Source organism: Enhydra lutris, unplaced genomic scaffold (genome assembly GCF_002288905.1).
Source record: "Enhydra lutris kenyoni isolate GAN:26980312 unplaced genomic scaffold, ASM228890v2 scaffoldscaffold9, whole genome shotgun sequence".
NCBI classification, from domain to species: domain Eukaryota; kingdom Metazoa; phylum Chordata; class Mammalia; order Carnivora; family Mustelidae; genus Enhydra; species Enhydra lutris.
This window is the reverse complement of record NW_019154093.1, coordinates 55196604-55213822: the sequence shown is the minus strand read 5'-3', so window position 1 is coordinate 55213822 and position 17219 is coordinate 55196604. Positions and strand designations below refer to the sequence as shown.

The window sequence follows — 17219 nt, the reverse complement described above, 5'->3', positions numbered from 1 at the left end:
GTGAGAGATTACATATGGGAAGAAAACAGCTATCAACAATTTTTACTTATATTTTATATAAGCTTATGGTCTTTTAGGTAGCTGCAAGTATCTGATAGTGATGTAAATATCATATATTTTCTTCCTTTTAAAGTTTTTCTTTTTTTCTGCAGCATGTTTTCGGCCCAGCGGAGACTCTGCTCCCTTAACAGTACAGCAAAATTCCTGACAATTAATTCTTCAAAAATCCTTGGACTCCCTACTTCTGCTGTATGTATTGCTTAATCACTGACACAGATAAATATTGTGCATATCCTGTTATGTCAAAAAAAAAAAAAAAAGAGATACAGTTTTTCAAGTACTTTATAAGCATTTTATTGGAATGAGTATTTCTATGCTATGTGGACCGGAGGTATCGTTTGTCACTGTTAGAGCTGACGCTCCCTGAGTGACTGCTTGTGTGTGTATGTATCAAACACAGGGTGGGCCTTGCCTTCTCATCATCTCATTTTATCTTTATAAAACTCATCAAGTTATGAATTGTTATATTTCCTTCCTGTGGAGGCTTAGATAGGTGTGGTAACTTGCCCAAGGTCACAGATTTTAAGCGGCATAACCAAAATACCACACTCACGCCTGCCTAATACAGGCACTCCCAAGAAAGGGCATGCTTTGTCTAAAGATAGGATATTATAGTGACTATCAGTATGGGCCCCGTGACTTCCAGTTTTCAAAAAATATGGCAGATTGAGGAACAAGTTACGTGAAATCATGGAAAAGCAAACATCCAAAATGTGGGTCATAACCACAGGATAGATAACTGACCTAATTTCTTTAGTAAGTCAGTGACGTGGGAGAAAAGCGGGAGAGGGTAAGTTTAGAAGGACTGCTCTAGGATGAAAAGAGGCTTGAGAACTTCATCCAGCAAATACAATGTGTGGACCTTGTTTACGAACTTGATGCAATCAAATGAAATGTAAAAAAGATATTTATTTATTTACTTATTTATTTATTTTGTGGGGGGAGAGAAAGAGCATGTATGAGGGGCAGGGAGGAGGGACAAAGAGAGAGGGGAAGCAGACTCTGCTGAGCACAGAGCCCATCGTGGGCTCTATCTTGTGACCCTGAGATTATGACCTGAACCAAAATCAAGAGTCAGACACTTAACTGATTAAGCCACCCAGGTGCCCCTGTAAAAAAGATGTTTTTAAAGGCAATCATAAAAATATGAATATGGACTGGGTACTAGATGGTACTATTAAAGAAATAAAAGCCAACTGAGAAAATTTGAAGATCTAACTGGCTTTATTAAATGACTCATGAGCAGGGCACCCATCCCATCCAGGAGGCAGAGAAGAGCCCCCAGGGAGCTGTACATAACGGAAGGTTGTTGTAGAAGGAGGGTGGGGAAAGAAAGTAATTAGCAAAGGAAAGTAATGAATTCCAGGCCAGGTGGCTTTCCATTGGTAGGGTGGGGGGGGTAGATGACAAGGGGTCTTATCATGCAGATTACCTCATCTTTCTTTGGGGGATGTGAGGGGCCCATGTGGTAGACTTTTTGGCACTAATTGAAAAATTCCTGGCTGACTGGTTAAGACAACATTTCTGGTGGAGGTTGAAAGTGTCATTAGATTAGGTATTAAACCCCAATTTGGGAACTTGATCTAAGTGGCATCATTTTGGGCTTGTGGTTTTGTTTTTAACAATTCTCTCAATTCTCCAGGTAACTGAGAGATGTGATCAAAATTTAAGGCACTAGCACCACTCTCAGCTACCACTCTGAAATTCACTGTTTTCGTTGTTTCTTTGTCTGGTGCCTATAGGTCATGATATTCCTGTTCAACTTCTTGATATTCATAGTTCACAGTTTCTAGTTTACACTTGTTAAGTTGGTTATTTTCTTCATTTCTTAGATGGTCCACTCATTTGTTTGGTGGTTAATGGCTACAAACACGCACTTAAAGCTTTTGAGAGAATACAGTGTGTCAGGAAGATTATTATGATTGCTCTAAGGAGGATAATTCCCAATGTTTGGAGTGTACTTTGAAGCCATGGTCCCAAGACCCAAACCAGTCAAAATCAAATAAGTCAAAGAAAGGCCCCATGGAAGGAGTCGTTTTTTTCTGTGATCTCATGTAATTTAGCTTCAATTTCCCAGAATGCTAATCTTGGCACAGCAGATAGTGTTGGCCACACCACAGACACCTCCTTGTTCAGCTCTAAGATCATCAAGAGCTGTTCTAGTACCAAGGACAACTTTGCCATAGAGGCTCAAGATCTTTATTGGATGCCTAGGCCATCAGCAACAGATTCTACATTATCTTCAAGAGTGAGGGAGAGCTTTCTGATCACATCTTGTTTTCACTAACTCCTAACCAGGAAAGCATGGCCCTCCCAAAAAGACACAAATCCTGAATCATGAATGCCTCCTGGTAGGTCTTTTTTATCTCGATGGTATAAATTCAAGGGAGTCAACTAATGAGATATCTTAGTTTGCTTGTAAAAAGTTAGCTGTACAATTAACTTAAGAGTCATTGCCCAGTTGTGCACCAACTAGGCATTCATAGGCCAACGGAGAATGTTAACTGCCTCAAAGACATACAACCATTCCCTTTAGGTGGTGCTATTAATGAATTCATTCTCAGGGATTATTGCATTCACCCTCTCCAGCTTGGGGTCAGTTAGGTTTTCAGAACCCACCAGAAGAAAATCTCCTAGCCTGAGAGAGTCGTTCATTCTAAATACCCTGCAAAGATGGGTGTTGCTGGTGAGATGCCTTAGAGCAGGGAGCAGAAGCTAGATGATCACAAGAACATGGGGGTGCAAAAGTACCAAGGATTACATAAGTAGTTGTGTTTCCTTGGGTACATACACTCATAGTTGAAGAAAGATAAAAGCAAGGGACAGGTCGTTCTGGCTGTAAACGTTGAAATTAGTGGGAGTCTTCTGGGGGAGTCAGTTGTAGTTTGCAGTGACATTAGGAAAAGAAGAGAAGTTAGTTACAGAGAGGACTAGGGGGTCTCTAGCATCATGGACAGATTGGAATCTTTGATGACAAGCTAGCAATCTGAAAGATGACATCTCCCCACTCCTCAATGGCCTGGGAGATACACATGAGAGCGTATCTTTCCAGGCTGTCACCAGAGGAAAGATAAAGGAGAAAAAAAGATTTCATGTTAAAGTATGAAGTCTTGATCTGGCACCTTGGGCAGAAGCTGCTCACCTTGATGTGAACTACTTGTCTTCCCTTGTCTATTCAATTTAGAGGTCTCTAGCATCTCTACAGGACCAGAGGTCAGTTGGGGCCATCTTTAGCTGTGAGATTTGTAGGCAAGGCTCAGTGCCCTCTGGTTTTGGCCTCTAGTGTCAGGAACATTTGGTAAGGTCGTTTCCAATGTGGCTTGAGAGCTGCTTTTCCCCCCTCTCCGCAACAGTGCTTCCAAAATTACCAGGCTCCAGACTAACCCACAGGATCCTTTGAACTGGGGTCAGAGAACCCTTCTTTAACTTGTTGATGGTAGGCTTTAGCATTAGACATTAAAGGCTCACAGTAGCTGGTCATACTGGCATGAGGGCAGAAGGGATCATACTGGCAGGGAATCAGCAGAAAGTTGCATGCCAGTAGACTTTGGCCTACTGGTAACCATCTCATATGGAGTGAGTGTATATTTTCCAAGGGTGATATTGTCAATTAGCAACAGAGCTAGCAGCAGTGCCTTAGGCCAGGGGAGTCCAGTAGAGTAAGCTTAGAGATTTTAGGTTGGAAAATTCCATTAGTTCTTTCAACTTTGCCAGTAATTGAGGGTATCAGGGACAATGATAATTCCAGGATGTTTATAAGGCCTTTATTAAAGCTTGTATGATTTTCCCAGTGAAGTGGGTATCTTGATCACTAGAAATTATAGAAGGTGTACCCCAAGTGGAAGACATGTTTGCTAACAGTTTCTTTGCCATGGTGAGGGCATTAGCCTCGCAGCAGGGAAAAACTTTAGCCAGCTAGAAAATGCAAAAACAATAACAGGAACATACTGATAATCCCAGAATTGTGGCAAATGAATGAAGTCCAGCTGCAGGTGTTCCAAAGGTCCACAGGGAGGAGGTTTGAGGCATCTGGGAGCAAAAATAGGTTTTCCAGAACTATGGACCTGATAGGTTAGATATTGACAATAAACTGGTTTTTGTTTTTTGTTTTTGTTTTTGTTTTGCAGTGTTGTAGAAATCTCCCCACCAATGTTTATTTATAAATTGAGTTATTTTAAATACATCATGGTGGGTGAAGCAATGTAAAAATAAAAAAAAAAAGAATTTGCCAAGGGGCTGGGAAGAACGAAGGGGCCATCTTGGGTTTCCCATATCCCTGACTGTTGAAATTATAGCCATTATTTGCCCATCCTAATTTTTCTGATTCAGGAGCAGACTATTGCCATGTCACAAGGACATTGGGATGGCAAATCTGGCAATAAGAGGTCATTCTTTTGTAGAAGCGGAATGGACTCTCCCCACATGTTCCACAACCTTTACAGATTCTCTTGCTGTTGTCTCTGCATGAAAGTCCACTGGGGCATTTCCCTAATAGTCAGGCTTAGTCCTTTTAGTGTGTGTCTGTATTTGAGGACAGCAACTTCAGAAGATAGAAGAGCAGTTGTGGTCATGTACTTGTCCATTTTTGATCGGGGTCCCAGTGGACATGAGAAAACCCCTTTGTTTCCATAACATTCCGAATTCATGGACAACCCAACAATGTATTGGCCAGCATATAAATATTAAAATTTGTCCTCTTGATAGCTGGCACAGTCTGGTGTGTGGAGTTCTTCCTTGTTGGGCTGGTTTACCTTGTGGGAGATTTCCCTTTCCAGGTGGTTCATATTGGGTGGTAATAGCATAACCAGCCTGGAAATTCCCTTTTTCATTTTTACAATATGACTCATCCACAAACAAAATTAGATCAGAATTAGTCAAAGGGATGTGCCTTGGATCAGGATGTGGTGTCATGAAGTGGGATGCCAGTACCTCCCGGTCGTGGGGCTTACCTTCATTAGACAGGGGCAATAATGTGGCAGAATTAAGAATATTACAATGTTTAAGATGAAGATTGGTGGCAAAAGCAGAAGGGCATCATAAGACTAGTCTGCTTGCAGAGAAAGTTTGGGTTAATCCAGAGAAATAAGAAGGGATCTCTGTGAACCTTGGACTCAGAATACAACTGTCCAGATATATTGATTTTCTAAGTAAGGGCAAATAGGTCTTGGCTGTCAGGATCTTCAGGGGTGCTAAAAGCGGCTGAACAGAGGTTTGCCACATGAGCCATTTTGAGTCAGGTGGAACTTGTGACAAAAGGATGTTTCGGAAAGGCAGAATAACTGTCTTGTTGATAGATTTGGACAAATTGCTATCCCTTCCCAATAGGTTTCCAGACTGGCAAGACTCTTGAGTATTAGAGGGGCTGGTACAGAATTAACTGACTCCTGGCTGATTAGGTCTTCTCTTATTGGTTCAAGGCCCTGTGTGGATATTTGAGACAATTTAGGAAGAAGTTTAATTACATCTATAGGAATTTTTTTTTTTTAAAGATTTTATTTATTTATTTGACAGAGAGAGATCACAAGCAGGCAGAGAGGCAGGTAGAGAGAGAGGAGGAAGCAGGCTCCCTGCTGAGCAGAGAGCCCGATGCGGGGCTCGATCCCAGGACCCTGAGATCATGACCTGAGCCGAAGGCAGCGGCTTAATCCACTGAGCCACCCAGGCGCCCCACATCTATAGGAATTTTTATAGGCACTGCTTTTTTAATCCTCCCAACTAGATACTAGTAATACTAGAAACAGCCCATCAAATTTCAGGCACCTCGATTAAATTAAGGAACTTTTGTTAGAATTTTTCTGTTTCAAGGATAGATGGTAAAGAACAGGAAAAATCATTACTAGTGTCAATGGAAACTTTTTACATAAAAGGTAACTCTGAGGAAAGGACTGTACTGGGGGCTGGGCTACAATTTGTCTATCACTTGCTTGTTTTTATAACATTGTATTTTTGTTGCTTCTGTAATTTTAGATAAATAATACTTTAAATTGCTTATTTATTTTTATTTTATGCTATTTTTAATTGGCTAAGTATCTTTCTTTATTAATTTTTTAATTTTTTTATAAACATATAATGTATTTTTATCCACAGGGATACAGGTCTATGAATTGCCAGGTTTACACATTTCACAACACTCACCATAGCACATACCCTCCCCAATGTCCATAACCCCACATATGAACAGACATTTCTGTGAAAAAGACATCCAGATAGCCAACAGACACATGATAAATAATACTTTAAAGGTTAAGAAAAGAATTGCTGCTATACAGCAAGAAAAGAAAGAAGAGGAACTCAGGATAAAAATCACTCTCTGTCCCCTATTTAACACCTAGATCTCAATTAGAGATTAGAAACTGGGATATAAAGTTTATATTATCCCTTGGCACCAGAAAGCCAAAGAAAAGAATTAGTGATTGATAAGAGAAAGGTGGAAGGGAAGAAGCAAGGAAGGAAGAAAGGAGTCCTTGCTGGTGAGATGTCTCTTGGAACACCCTCTTCTACCTTACCATGTTACCCTTGGTTAGACTAACCTTATTTTAGGGTTAATCATACAGACTGCAGTTTGTAGCCCACTGGTTTTCTGCTTTGCTTTCATTAATAATGTGTTGTCTGCTTCTTCTCCAAATAGCCTTCCTTAATAGGACTTCTCAAGGAAAATATTCTGTATGATGCTATAATGGACACATGTTACACATTTGTCAAAACCCATAGAATTTACAACACATAGAAGGAACCCTAAGATAAACTGGAGTCTGGGTGATAATGTGTCAGTATTGGTTCATCAGCTATAACAAATGCACCACTCTGATGGGGGATGTTATTGGTGGGGAGAGTAGGTGGGGGTATATGGGAACCCTGTACTTTCTACTCAATTTGGTGTGAGCCTAAAACTACTCTCAAAGATAGGTCTGGGGTGCCTGCGTGGCTCAGTTGGTTATGTGTCAGACTCTTTTTTTTTTTTTTTTTTAAGATTTTATTTATTTGTTTGACAGAGAATGAGAGAGCAAGAGTGAGCACGAGCAGGGGGCGGGTAGGGGAGGGGTGGGGGATGGGGGAGGGAGATGTGGACTTCTGGCTGAGCAGGAGTCTAACTCAGGACTTAGTCCCAAGACCCTGGGATCATGACCTGAGCCGAAGGCAGCCGCTTAACCGACTGAGCCACCCAGGTGCCCCAGTATCCGACTTGATTTCAGCTCAGGTCTTGATCTCAGGGTCATGAGTTTAGGCCCCACACTGTGCTCCATGCTGGGCATAGAGCCTACTTAAAAAAATAGATAAATTTTTTTAAAGCATCTTCTAAAATTTACATGTCCATCAGAAAAACACAAAACGTTTATTTTATAGCAGCTGAAACAAAAACTGTCCCTTCTCCTTCAGTCTGTCCTTCCTAAAGAAATCACAGCTCTCTTTTTTGATGTGAAAATATTATCTCTTGTACAGTTAGTACCTACCCAATTCTCCTTACCATATTTGGTGTTAAGTCACTCATCCTCTTTGTATTTAAGATAATCTTTTCCACTTCCTAAGTGGACACTTGGTGTTAAGTGTATGGTATGTTTTCCACTATGGATTTAATGTACTTAAGCATCATAGCAATTGCATGGGGCACAGATTCATTTTCCTTATTAACAAATGAGGAAACTGAGTTTCAGAGAGGTCACGTAACCTCCTACTTCACACAGCTCATAGTTTTGATGTTTAATTTCAAAGTAAGATCTACCTGGCTTGAAACTCTTTGTATTTCTCTTGGAAATTTTAATTGGAATATAGGCATATATTGCAGGACACAGAGTTTGAAAGGGCCCCAGATCTAGTTTTATGTATCTTCCTGGTACAAATACACAGTAGGAACCCAAGACCTCTTGCCCAATCTCAAATCCAAATTTCTAAGAGTTGTCCTGATTAGTTTAGCTTGACTCTGTCCATCCCAACCTAATTAACTTTTGAGGGTTGGGGGATGGGATTATATAGTCCAGACAGGCAAAAAGATGTGAGTGTAGATGGGGTCAGTAAACACACAGGATCTTGGCCCAAGCCTGATTTTCAAAGAGAATAAATCAGGCTTTTTTTTTTTCCTTGACCTGAGTCCCATTTTTTGGCATTCCAACCATATGTTTATTCTGTCGGCTCCCAGGTTTGAAGAAACTCTTGCTTCCAATAAACTTGTTTCTCTGCAGGTATTGTTAAAAGATAATTTTCAGAAAAGGGCAAAATCCTGACTTATACAGATGTAAAAATGAATGTGTATTAAGGATTTTTATTTTATTCATATAAGAGAATAACACAAGTTATAACCAGTTCAAAGGAAAGTCAGTCCCTGGATGGAGGGAAGTCAATCAAAATTCTAGAACCAGAGTTTGCATGTCTGTCAGTTACCCTCAGTCTGCAAAGTTCCAAAATATGTTAAAGACCAAATTTAGCTCTGCTAGAATTAGCCCTGTGAGGATGTGCTGAAACCACTGCATATTCTCCCCTAAAGAACTCATTTTTTCTGCAATGTATTGTCTCTCAGAAGGGATTAAGATTCCTTCCCTTTCCCTCACTTGTTTAGTCGACAAATACCAAATAGCTACAGGATATTAGACACAAGTAAGTAAACATGAAACAACTATATATGTTGCTTAAAAATTCTGGTTAAATATGTGTGCCTTTGAGTTATAAGCTGGATTTTTATATAATTAGATTTTCCCCATGTATATCTTAAGTCATTGGTCCCTGCTCTATGTTTCCACTTACGAGTTTTACTTTCGGTTCTTCTACCATTGCAGGAACATTCTGTGCCATCTAGGGGTGAAAGACCCATTTGTCTGGGGTTTTTTTGAATTGTATGTACAATCATAACTTGGAAGACATCAAAATCTATGAGATAGCTCTATTAATGCCTGCCTGATTGAGGAGTATTTTGTTCAAAGGGAGAAAGAAGATATGATTTCAGAATGGTCTGGAGCCTTTTTTTTTTTTTTCTTTTTGTTTTCTTTTTTAATAGATCTCTGTTTTTTAGAGCACTATAGGAAGGTTCAGAGCAAAACTGAGCAGGAACTAGAGAATTCCTATATATCCCCTGCCCTCTCACATGCATAGCCTGCCTTTTTACTATACCCGCCACCACTGTGATGCATTTATTCCAATCGATGAACCTACATTGAAACTACATTGTCCACAGTTGATATTAGGGTTCACTCTTAGTATTGCACATTCTATGGATTTTGACAATGTGTAATGACACAAATGCACCTTTACAGTATCCTGCAGAATATTTTCATTGTCCTAAAAATCCTGTCTTTACTGCCAGTTTATCCCTCCTCCCCCCTCCCAAGCCCTGGAAATCATTGATCTTTTTACTGTCTTCGTGATTTTGCCTGTAAGATTCCCACATGTGTTGTCTCTTTGCTGAATAGCTCATTTCTTTTTAGCACTGAATAATATTCTACTGTCTGGTTGTATCAGTTTATCCATTCACCTAATGAAGGATGTCTTTGTTGCTTCTAAGTTCTGGCAATTATAAATAAAGCTGCATAAACATGCACACACAGGATTTTTTATGAACATAATTTTTCAACACTTTTGCGTAAATACCAAGGAAAGTGATTGAGGGATTATATAGTAAGAGTATCTTTAGTTTTATAAGAAACTACTCTGGCAGCTTTTTAAAATCAGCTTTATCAAGATGCAATAAATAGCAACCATTTAGAGTGTAAAACTCACTGACTACTTAAAGATGTATGTATTATGAAACCATTGCTGAAATCAACATTCAGAACATGCCCCTCACCCTGAAAGATCCCTCATGCTCCTTCGCAGTCCATCCCTGTCTCTATTGATTTGTTCTGGCTCCATGGATTAGTTTGCTTTTTTTAAAAAAAGTTATTATTTTAGGGATGTCTGGTGGCTCAGTTGATTAAACCTCTGATTCTTGATTTTGGCTCAAATTATGATCTCTGGGTTATGAAATCAAGTCCTGCATCTGGCTCTACACTGAGCGTGGAGTTTAAGACTCTCTCTTCTCCCTCTGCCTTTCCCACCCCCATTCACACACATTCTCTCTAAATAAATGAATAAATAAATGTGTAAAAAATAATTTTAAATTATTTATATCAATTGTATTATATATATGTACAATTTTATCATTTCTTCATATGCTTAATGATTTTTAAATTTATGCATGTTGTGATGTATCAGTAGTTCATTCTTTTTTTATTTCTAAACAGTATGCCGTTATATGGCATATATAAACAAATGATGTACCGTTATTTGTTTACCCCTTTACCTGTTGGACTTACAGATTTTTTCCAGTGTTTTGCTATTGTGAATAAAACTATTATGAACATTTGTGTACAAGCAGTTGTGTAACCATACATTTTCATTTCTCTTAGGTAAACACCTAACAGTGGAATGGTTAGGTTGTATGCTACAATTATGTTTACTTTTTAAGCTAAGCAGCTTTCTGAAGTGGTTGTACCATTTTACTTTCCCACTAGGGTTGTGTGAGTTCCAGCTACTACACATCCTTACCAACACTCAGTGTCCATAATTTTAGCCATTCAGATGGGTATCTAGTAGTACCTCATTGTGGTTTTATTTTGCATTTCCCTAATGATTAATGACATTGAGGATCTTTTACGTGCTTTTGGCCATTCATATATCTTCTACAAAGTGGCTGTCAAATCCTGTTTGCCTTCCCATTGAGTTGTAGAAGTTCTTTACGTATTCCAAGTAATTGTCTTTGTAAGATATGTGTTGTAATACTTTCTCCCATTCTGTGGCTCACCTGGCAACTATTTAAGATTTGTGAACCCATTGAATGATACTGTAGGGGAGGAATAATATAACTCTGTCATCCAGCCTCCTAGGTTTTCTGACTGAGGCCCTGCAAATTAGATTTATAAAAGACAGATTGATAAGAATAAAACGGACATAGTTAATTAACATATGCATTGTACATACACATGGGAGAGCTCAGTGATGAATAACTAACTCAAAGGGGTGGTTAGAACTTGGGGTTGGATAGCATCGTAAGAAAGAACAGTAAATTTAAAGAGAAATGACAAGACAAAGGAAAAGAGGCTTAGGAATGGAAAATAAGGGAAGTTTTAATGAGGGTTCCTACATAGACTCCTCTGGTGCTATTTCAGCAGGTTAAGAGTCTAGAATTGTGTCTGGTGACGTCTTGCCTATCCTGGTAGAGAGGGGAGGGCAGAGAGTTTTTCCTGCATCTGCTGCTTCTCAGTTGCCATCAGCTCAAAATGGTCCTTATGTCAAAGTGGCATATTTTGGGGTGGCATACTCTGATTTTCTACAAAATCATAATAGAGCTCATGGATTTTTTTTTAAGTCCAGTGATAGTAATAATAAATGTCTTAGAGTGTTCACCATGTGCCTCTGCAGTATGTGCTTCACATGCTGTCTCATTGAATCCTTCTAGCTGTCCTATTTTGTAAATACTATTTTTATCTGCAATTTATGCCTAAGGAAGTGTGGGTTTGGAAGGGTTTAGTAATTTTCTTTAATCACATTCCTAATGTCTTTAATCATCATGCTCTATGTTGTCAGATAGATTGTGTTTAATAGTTTCCTATGGCTGCTTGCTGTAACAAATTACCACAAACCTGATCGCTTAATAATACAGAAATTTATTCTCAGTTGTGGAGATGAGAATTTAAGATCAGTATCACCAGGCCAAAATGAAGGTATCACTGGGCCCAACTCCCTCCAGAGGCTCTCGGGAGTAATCTTTTCCTTACTTCATCCAGCTTCTGGTGGCTGCTGGTACTCCTTGGCTTTCGGTCATGTTAGCCAGCACCTTCAGATTGCCCTCTGCTCCATCTTCACACGGCCTTTTCGTCTATACGTGTATGAACTCCTTCCATTTCCTTTTAAAGATGTGTGTGACTATATTTAGGGGCCACCTGAGAAGTCCAAAATAATCAAGACCAACTCGAGACCCTTAATTTAATTACATCTGCAAGCATAGAACAATATATACTGCATTATAAGGCAATAGTCCCAAGTCCCAAGGGTAAGCATGCAAACATCTTTTGGGAGGTCATTTCTGAGCCTACCACTGTGGGGATTATGGAGAAGATCCTACGGACAGGGGGAAAGAATTTGAATAAAAGCATGGGAAACAGGGGTACCTGGATAGCTCAGCTGGTTAACTGTCTGACTTTTGATTTCAGCTCAGGTCATGATCTCAGGGTCATGGAATTGAGCCCTGTGTTGGGCTCTGCACACTAGGGATGGAGCCTGCTCAAGATTCTCTCTCTTTGGGATGCCTGGGTAGCTCAGTTGGCTAAGCGTCAGACTCTTGATTTTGGCTCAGGGCATGAGCTCACGGTCATGAGATGGAGCTCTTTGTTGGACTCTGTGCTCAGCATGGAGTCTGCTTGAGATTCTCTCCCTCTCCACCTGTCCCTCCCCCAGCTCTCTCTCATGCATGTGCACTCTCCCTCCTTCTCCCTCTCTCTGGGGGGGAAAAAAAAAAGGCAAAGGAAACAAACACCATGAATGCAATTAGAGAATGGCAAGTGCCTCTGAGCTGTTGAATCACTGTCTGTGAGGGGATGGCATGGTGGGAGAGAAGGCTGGAAATAGACTAAGGGCCGTGGATGCCAGGTTTGAATTTGAATCACATTCCGTAGTTTGCGGAGAGTCACTCAAGATTTTAGAGCGAAGTGGTAGCCCATGATGTGCTTTAAGTGCATAGCTCTGTGGCACTGGGTGATAGGTTAGAGGGAAGATGCCCTTAAAGTACTTAAAAATGAGGATAGTTAGAAAGAGATGGGATTTCATTCATGTGTTCAGAAAATACTTGTAAATACAACCTGCCGAAGACCATTTTAGATCCCAGAGATACAGCACTGAACAAGGGAAGTCCTTGTTTTCTGAGGTTTTCATTTTAGTGAGCAAGATTGATAATTAAGAAATAATAATTTCAGGGGTGCCTGAGTGGCTCAGAGGGTTAAAGCCTCTGCCTTCGGCTCAGGTCATGATCCCAGGGTCCTGAGATCGAGCCCCACATCGGGCTCTCTGCTCCGCGGGGAGCCTGCTTCCTCCTCTCTCTGCCTGCCTCTCTGCCTGCTTGTGATCTCTGTCTGTCAAATAAATAAATAAAATCTTAAAAAAAAAAAAAAAGAAAGAAAGAATAATTTCAGGGGTACTGGGTGGCTCAGATTATTAGGCAGATGCCTTCGGCTCAGGTCATCACCTGCACAGCCTGGGATAGAGCCCCATGTCATCAGGCTCCCGGTTCAGCAGGCGGTCTGCTCTGCCTCTCCTGCTGTGTGTGCTCTTTCTCTGTCTCTCTCTCTCTCTCAAACGAGTAAATAAGACCTTAAAAAAAAAAATCTTTAAAAAAGAAAGAAAGAATAATTTCAAATAATGGTGGATGTCATAAAAAAGTTAAATAGAGAAACATGCTCAAATTCTTGCTGGGGCTAGTAGGAGAGAGGCAGTGAGTAATATTAAGGCATATAGTTTTAGCAGCCCTCTCTGAAGAGGGTATATTCAATTAATATTTGTGTGTGTACCTGTGTGTTTGTGTGTGTGTGTGTGTGTGTTTAACCATGCAAATATTTATTTATATAGTAGGGGAAACTCATTTGCATCTCTTCCAAGGCACCATGAGGCCCAACCGCATATACACACACATAAACACACACACACACAGCTTCCTTGCTACACACCAGTTTCCAAGTGGAGGAGGCAGCCATTGCTGTTCCAGCATTCACCCAAGGAAACAAAGGCAAGGCGAGGCGTGGTGGAGTGGGGAATCTGGGCCTAAGAGAAGGGCATTCCAGGCAGACCACACAGCAATTGCGAAGGCTTTTTTTTTTTAAATATTTTTTTATTTATTTGACAGAGAGATCATGAGTAGGCAGGCAGAGGAGGAAGCAGGCTCCCTGCTGAGCAGAGAGCCTGACGCGGGGCTTGATCCCAGGACCCTAAGATCATGACCTGAGCCGTAGGCAGAGGCTTTAACCCACTGAGCCACCCAGGCGCCCCTGCAAAGGCTTTTATATCAGCAACTTTCCTGCACTACCAAAACCCACAAAATCTTACCTTCTCAGGTCATGAACATTTTATACTCACCCGTATTAATATGTAGGCTATAAATCAGTAATGGCTTTGCTCCAGGTGGTAGCTCCACTCTGTGTCTTTTTATTCCAGGACAGAGGCTAAAGGAGTAGCCCCGCTCTGAGACATGGTCTTCTCATAGTAGAGAAGTATGAGTATGAGCCATAACCATGCAGAAGCAATTACAGCTTCTTAGACGTAGTATAGATCACATCTACTCACACTCCACTGACCAGAGCAAGTCACATGGCCAATTTCAGAGTCACTCCTGAAAAGGAGAGGTGAATAACTCTATAGAGTAATATAGTATGTGATAGAAACAAACCAGGCATGTTTAGGGTATAGAAAGAAGAAAGGTTCAGTGTGAATAGGGAATCTTGGTTTATTTTGCTCACTGATCTATCCCATGCAGAAGAGTACCTTGTGCACAATACATATTCAATAAATAGTCATTGCATGAATGAATGAAAGCCAGTGTGGTTAGAATGTAAAGGAGACATGAGATTGCAGTCGTTAGCGATGTATCAGTTGGCAGGTAAGAGGAAACTGAATTCCACCCCTACCTGAGAATTTGGTTCTGTAGCCAGCTCTTTCCCCTGACCCTCTGTTCCAGCAGTAGAAGCTTCAGCTCTGTACCTTTAGCTCTGCCACAGATTCCCTGTGAACTTCCCATTTAGATGGACTCCCATGGCCTGAGACCCCTCCCTCTTTTTAAGAACATCATCAACTCTTCTTTCTCCAGAAAATGCTCTTTTCCCCATTCCAACCATGTTTTTCAATAGAAGCTAATGTCTTATGGAGGTACTATCCAAGGGTGTTGACAGGCTCTTGTTCAAGGAACACACCTGGGAGAACCAGGAGATTGTGGAGCAGATCTGTACTATTACTTGACTGGGTAGTGAGCATGACATTTAAAAGACAGCATCCCCAAAAAAGGGCATCATCATTTGACTGCGTCTCTACACCTCTCATGATCTTGCTCTGCACTGCGTTTGCTAATATTTTTTCATCATGTTCTTAACAACCATACTAATATAGTACTTTTCAAATTGTTGTGGAAATGCCACAGTTCATTAGCCAAGGCTAGGTCATTCGGAGCCTTTCCCTAGAATTTTCGAAACTGAAATTGAGGAAGCAACTCTCAGTCCCCTCCACAGGTGACAAAAACACAGTGGTGGTAAAACTGTGACTGTGTTTTTGTCACCTGTGGAGGAAAGCAGACCAAGATTGGGTAAAAATGTAGATGGGTTATCCGTAAGCCTGGCCACACGTCTTTCCTTATCATGGTGATGTGAGCTTTCTCATAAATTCCCCTTTTTTTTTTTTTTTAATTATTTTATTTTATTTTTTTTTTTAAGATTTTATTTATTTATTTGACAGAGAGAGATCACAAGCAGGCAGAGAGGCAGGCAGAGAGAGAGGAGGAAGCAGGCTCCCCGCTGAGCAGAGAGCCCGACGCGGGGCTCGATCCCAGGACACTGAGATCATGACCTGAGCCGAAGGCAGCGGCTTAACCCACTGAGCCACCCAGGCGCCCCTAAATTCCCCTTTTTGCCTAAACTGTTTTTGATTGAGTTTCTGTCTCTGCAGCTAGAGAGCTGAGTAATATAGCCTGGGAGCTTCGAAGTCATCTGTGCACTCATCTGTTTCTCAGCCTGAAAGCTAGGAAAGAGTATAACCAAGTTTCTTTTTAGTCAGGTTAGGGAATAATCAATTTTCTGACAAACTCTCAAACTGGTAAAGTGTCAATAAATTATGCAGTTTGTTATGCAATAAATTATGCAATTATGTGCAAAATTTCTTTTTTTTTTTAAGATTTATTTATTTTAGAGAAAGAGAGAGCATGAGAGAGTAAGCATGGGGACAAGCAGGAGAGAGAATTCTTAGTCAACTCCTCACTGAGCGTGGAGCCTGATGTGGGACTTGATCTCACAACCCAGAGATCATGACCAGAGCTGAAACCAAGAGCCGGATGCTTAACCCGAGAGCACCACCCAGGGGCTTGCAAAATTTCTTTTTAAGTAGATCTGTATTTTTTTTTTTAAGACATTTAGGAAGTAAGTGCTAAGGAATGAAGGGAAATGAAAGTAAGTATGATCATTGTGGTTGTTGGAACATCAGATTTTATACCTTACTTTTTCCATAAAAGTAAATCAAAAGTTGCATGTTCAGTTAGTTTAGCTAAACTAGATGATATATATTGATGATATTTCATCCTTCTTGTAATAATAAATACTTGTGTTATAGTAGGGCATTCCCCTCCACATCAAACTCCAAAACTGAAGGAAACAGAATAAGAACCCTATAATTAAATGCACAGCAGAAACACACTACCTATAGTTGCAAAACACAGGAAACGCCCAAACAATAGGGAATGAATGAGTAAAGAACCTGAAATAATACCTGCTAATCAAAGTGAAAATTTTATGACAGAAAATTCATAAAATGTTTAAGATGCTCTCTTAAAAGAAAAGGCAAATGTTTAGAAAATTAGAAATGCCTGATTCATAGATCTGAAAGAGAAGGGATGTCTCAGGTACCCCAGCGGCCAGACACATTAAGGGGTACCCATTAGATTGTTACTTACTTCCTGCTGCAGCCTAGTCTTGAAGTACTGGGGTCTGTCTGCCTCTCATATCTGATTATTGTTGTCACCTCCCTAACCATTGGCTTGTTAGTTCTGTTTCTGACCTTTTCTTGCACTCTTTATCTTTTTATGCTTGACTCAGCCCATGGTGCATCGATGCTGACAGCCCCCAGCTTCCCCAGGTTTAACCCACCACCTGGGAAGACTTTTTCTACATCTATCCTATCTGACCCAAAAGTAGCAGTCTTACAGGAAGAGTGCTCAAAATATATATAGTTGAAACTTTACTATGCTAGAGTCTTGGGATAATGGGTAATATTTTTTCTTCTTTCCAAGTTTTCCTTGTTCCAACACCATTGCAGTAACCGTTGCAGAGAGAGTTGGTAATAAGCTTTCTCTCATCTCTACCAAGAGTTCCACCTAGTGGTGACTCTGCAGAACTGCACTTTTCAGCCGCAAGTGGATGAAAAAAAGACGCTATTTATTATTTCACTAGCAT

The 17219-nt window shown here is 40.4% G+C and overlaps 1 protein-coding gene across 3 annotated transcripts in view; it reads left to right on the top strand.

Annotated features, from left to right (window-relative positions):
* LOC111143247 (kynurenine aminotransferase 3) overlaps positions 1-17219 on the top strand; it is a 58665-nt gene that overhangs the window by 5560 nt on the left and 35886 nt on the right. For all 3 annotated transcript variants that reach the window (XM_022496857.1, XM_022496859.1, XM_022496858.1), the window contains exon 2: positions 153-249. In XM_022496857.1, coding sequence (XP_022352565.1) covers positions 154-249 — 96 coding nt within the window. In that variant the 5' untranslated portion in view covers position 153. The remainder of the gene's footprint in view (positions 1-152; positions 250-17219) is intronic.